This window comes from Hyalella azteca, unplaced genomic scaffold (genome assembly GCF_000764305.2).
Source record: "Hyalella azteca isolate HAZT.00-mixed unplaced genomic scaffold, Hazt_2.0.2 contig1868, whole genome shotgun sequence".
In the NCBI taxonomy this organism is placed as follows: domain Eukaryota; kingdom Metazoa; phylum Arthropoda; class Malacostraca; order Amphipoda; family Hyalellidae; genus Hyalella; species Hyalella azteca.
The window spans coordinates 25,093-27,906 of record NW_025932164.1 but is presented as its reverse complement, the minus strand read 5'-3'; the positions used below and the strand labels follow the sequence as shown (position 1 = coordinate 27,906).

Sequence of the window (2,814 nt, the reverse complement as noted above, 5' to 3'; positions counted from 1 at the left end):
GCACTGATACCATTGGAGCACGAAATTCAGATAGCGCTGCGCAGTGGGCAGGTTTTGATGGCTGTTTACTTCGACCTCAAGGGAGCCTTTGACAGAGCAACGCACGCGGGCATTCTTTACAAACTAGCGAAATCAGGAATCAAGGGCCGTATGTTGCGCTGGATACGAGCTTTCCTGGCGTGACGCTCTTTCCGAGTCGCGGTTGCGGGATGCTTGTCCTCTACGCATGGGATGCTTTCTGGTGTACCTCAGGGCTCCATTCTTTCCCCGCTCCTATTCAACGTCCTCCTCAGCGACATGCCAGCTCTGCCTAACGTCAACACTGCGATCTATGCCGACGACGTCACTATGTACGTCGTGGCGGACTCGGTGATGGAAGCCGGGACAAGACTACAGCAGGCCATCGACGCGTTCGTCACTTGGGTGGAGATGTGGTCCTTAGCCATTAACCCAGCCAAATCGGCGTTCCAAATTTTCACTCGCAAGCGAAACATTCATCCCATCCCAGCACTTCACATCTCGGGAACAGCCATCCAAATTGCCCGCCACCACCGTCTCCTGGGGCTTACGCTGGATTCTCCAACCCTAACCTGGAAGGCTCACATCAACCACCTACTAACCCACTCCCAAAAGAGACTGAACATTCTAAGGGTGCTTAGTGGATCCAAATTTGGGGGCTCACGCGCGACCTTACTCCGTTTCTATCAGAACTACATACGGGGTTACACGGACTACGGGCTCTCAATATACACCTCAGCATCACCGACGCTCCTCTCACGACTTGACGTAATACACTCCACGGCGGCACGACTGATCGTCGGGACGGGGAAATCCACTCCACTGCCTTCCCTGTACTGCGAAGCTGGATTGCTCCCACCAGAGATTCATCGCAACCGTTGCTCAGCCCTGTTTCACCTCCAGCTTCTACACCGCCCTCCTACCCACCCAGTTCATCAACTTTACCGCCGAGACCGTTATCTTCACATTGCACCTTTCCGCACCCAGCCATACAAGCTGCCCCACCTATCACGCGCCCGGGAAATCCTTAAGCGCTACCACGTAACCCTGCCCACTTCCCTGCCCTCGCCACCTGGTGCAGAAACACCCCCGTGGACTGCTCTCACCCAATGGATCCACCTAGACTTCTCCAGCTGCCTCTATCGAGAGGCAGACGGCACGGCATCAGCGATCCTCAAGGACATCTGCGACACTCGATTCAAAGGACACTGCCTTATTTTTACAGACGGTTCACTCTCACCAGGACCACCGCAGGCAGTGGGCACTGGACTGGCAATTCCATCGCTATCCCTATTCCGGGGATGGCGCTTGGATCCCCGCCACTCAATCATTGCAGCCGAACTATATGGCATTCTCCAAGCCATGAACTTCCTACTATCCAGCCGCACGCTTCCAGCTACCATATGCACAGACAGCCTAGCATCACTTCAACTTCTCCTACAACCTTTTCCCTCCAGCTATACCCACCTCACTGTCGCCATCCACAAAAAATGCCTCCAGCTTCCAAGGGGAGCGGTGCACCTCCAGTTGGTCCCAAGTCATTCGGGAATACAGGGGAATGAGGCAGCGGACAGAACCGCCAAGCAAGCAGCAACATCTGAGCGCCCCGCGGAGGACTTACCGTTCGATTTTAACGAGCTAAAGTCTATCGTCCATAAGGGAGTTTGGAATTTCTGGCAGGCAAAGTGGACGTCAATCCGTGGCCAATTTGCCCTGGGAGCAATTAAACCATCGGTCCACCCGTGGGCGTCCCGCACACTACAGTCTCGTCGTTTTGCAACGCTCTTCGCTCGACTTCGTCTTGGCACGGCCTCATTAAACAAAGCCCTTTACCAGATCCGTCAAGCCCCTTCTCCGCTCTGCATTCCTTGTCAAGCCCCAGAAACAACCCACCATTACCTCGTCGCATGCACTGAATATGAGGAGGCCCGGGCGCGGCGGCGGAACGGGCTGAGCCTACTGGTCCTCAGCTCTGCCTCGCTGCTGGGAGGTGACATGGCCGGCTGTCCGGACTGGCCACAGATCTGCAGAAAAGTGGAGCAGTTCATCAGTGAAACCGGCCGCTTTGATCCTTGAGTTACAGCAAAGAACAGCTTGCGGTGTGAATCGTTGAAACGCGCAGCACACCGATAACTCACCAAAGAAGACAAGACAAGATGGTCTTCGGCAGGCGACCACGCCACACCTGTTTCACTTGTCAGTGAACTCGAAGGCTTTGTTAAATTTGAATAAATTTTGAGTAACGCTGTTTGGACTCGCTCTCTAGTAGAGACTCACTAGAGAGGCTAATTAATATTTAATCTTTGTACTCAGTTTGTAGAGAGCATGAATGCCTGTAGACAGGGTTGGCAATGATTAAATCAAGTGATTAAATCACTTGATTTTTTTATAAAAAAATCATGATTTTTTTTTATTTTTTCGATTTTTTCATATATTTAAATATATTGAGTGGCAGTCTTTAATTTATATTGAGTTAGGTATTGTTATTCATGGTTTAGTATAAACTATAAATGTAATATGAATGACAAATTGGAATGACGAATATTTCGAGTTCTTTACATTGCCTTTCAATTTCAATATAAATTGGTGTTACAAAACGTCGAGGTTTCTGGTGAATTGGTGTCATGGTGTGTTGTTGGTCAGTTCTGTGGTCTGAGGTGTCACATGAGCGCGTCCAATATTGGGATCGGTATTACTATGACTCTATGAGCCGTCCGAACCCAGGTTACTTGGTAAGCATTGATAAAATTCTATCCTTTTCCTCTTCAAAAAGGTGAAAAGGAATTTCATTTTCCA

At 50.4% G+C, this 2,814-nt stretch overlaps 1 protein-coding gene across 1 annotated transcript; it reads left to right on the top strand.

Annotated features, from left to right (window-relative positions):
* Nucleotides 1-231: 231 nt before the first annotated feature.
* LOC108680853 lies at nt 232-2,094 on the top strand. The gene has a single exon (XM_018169769.1). The coding sequence runs from the start codon at nt 232-234 to the stop codon at nt 2,092-2,094; it is 1,863 nt and encodes a 620-aa protein (XP_018025258.1).
* Nucleotides 2,095-2,814: the final 720 nt, after the last annotated feature.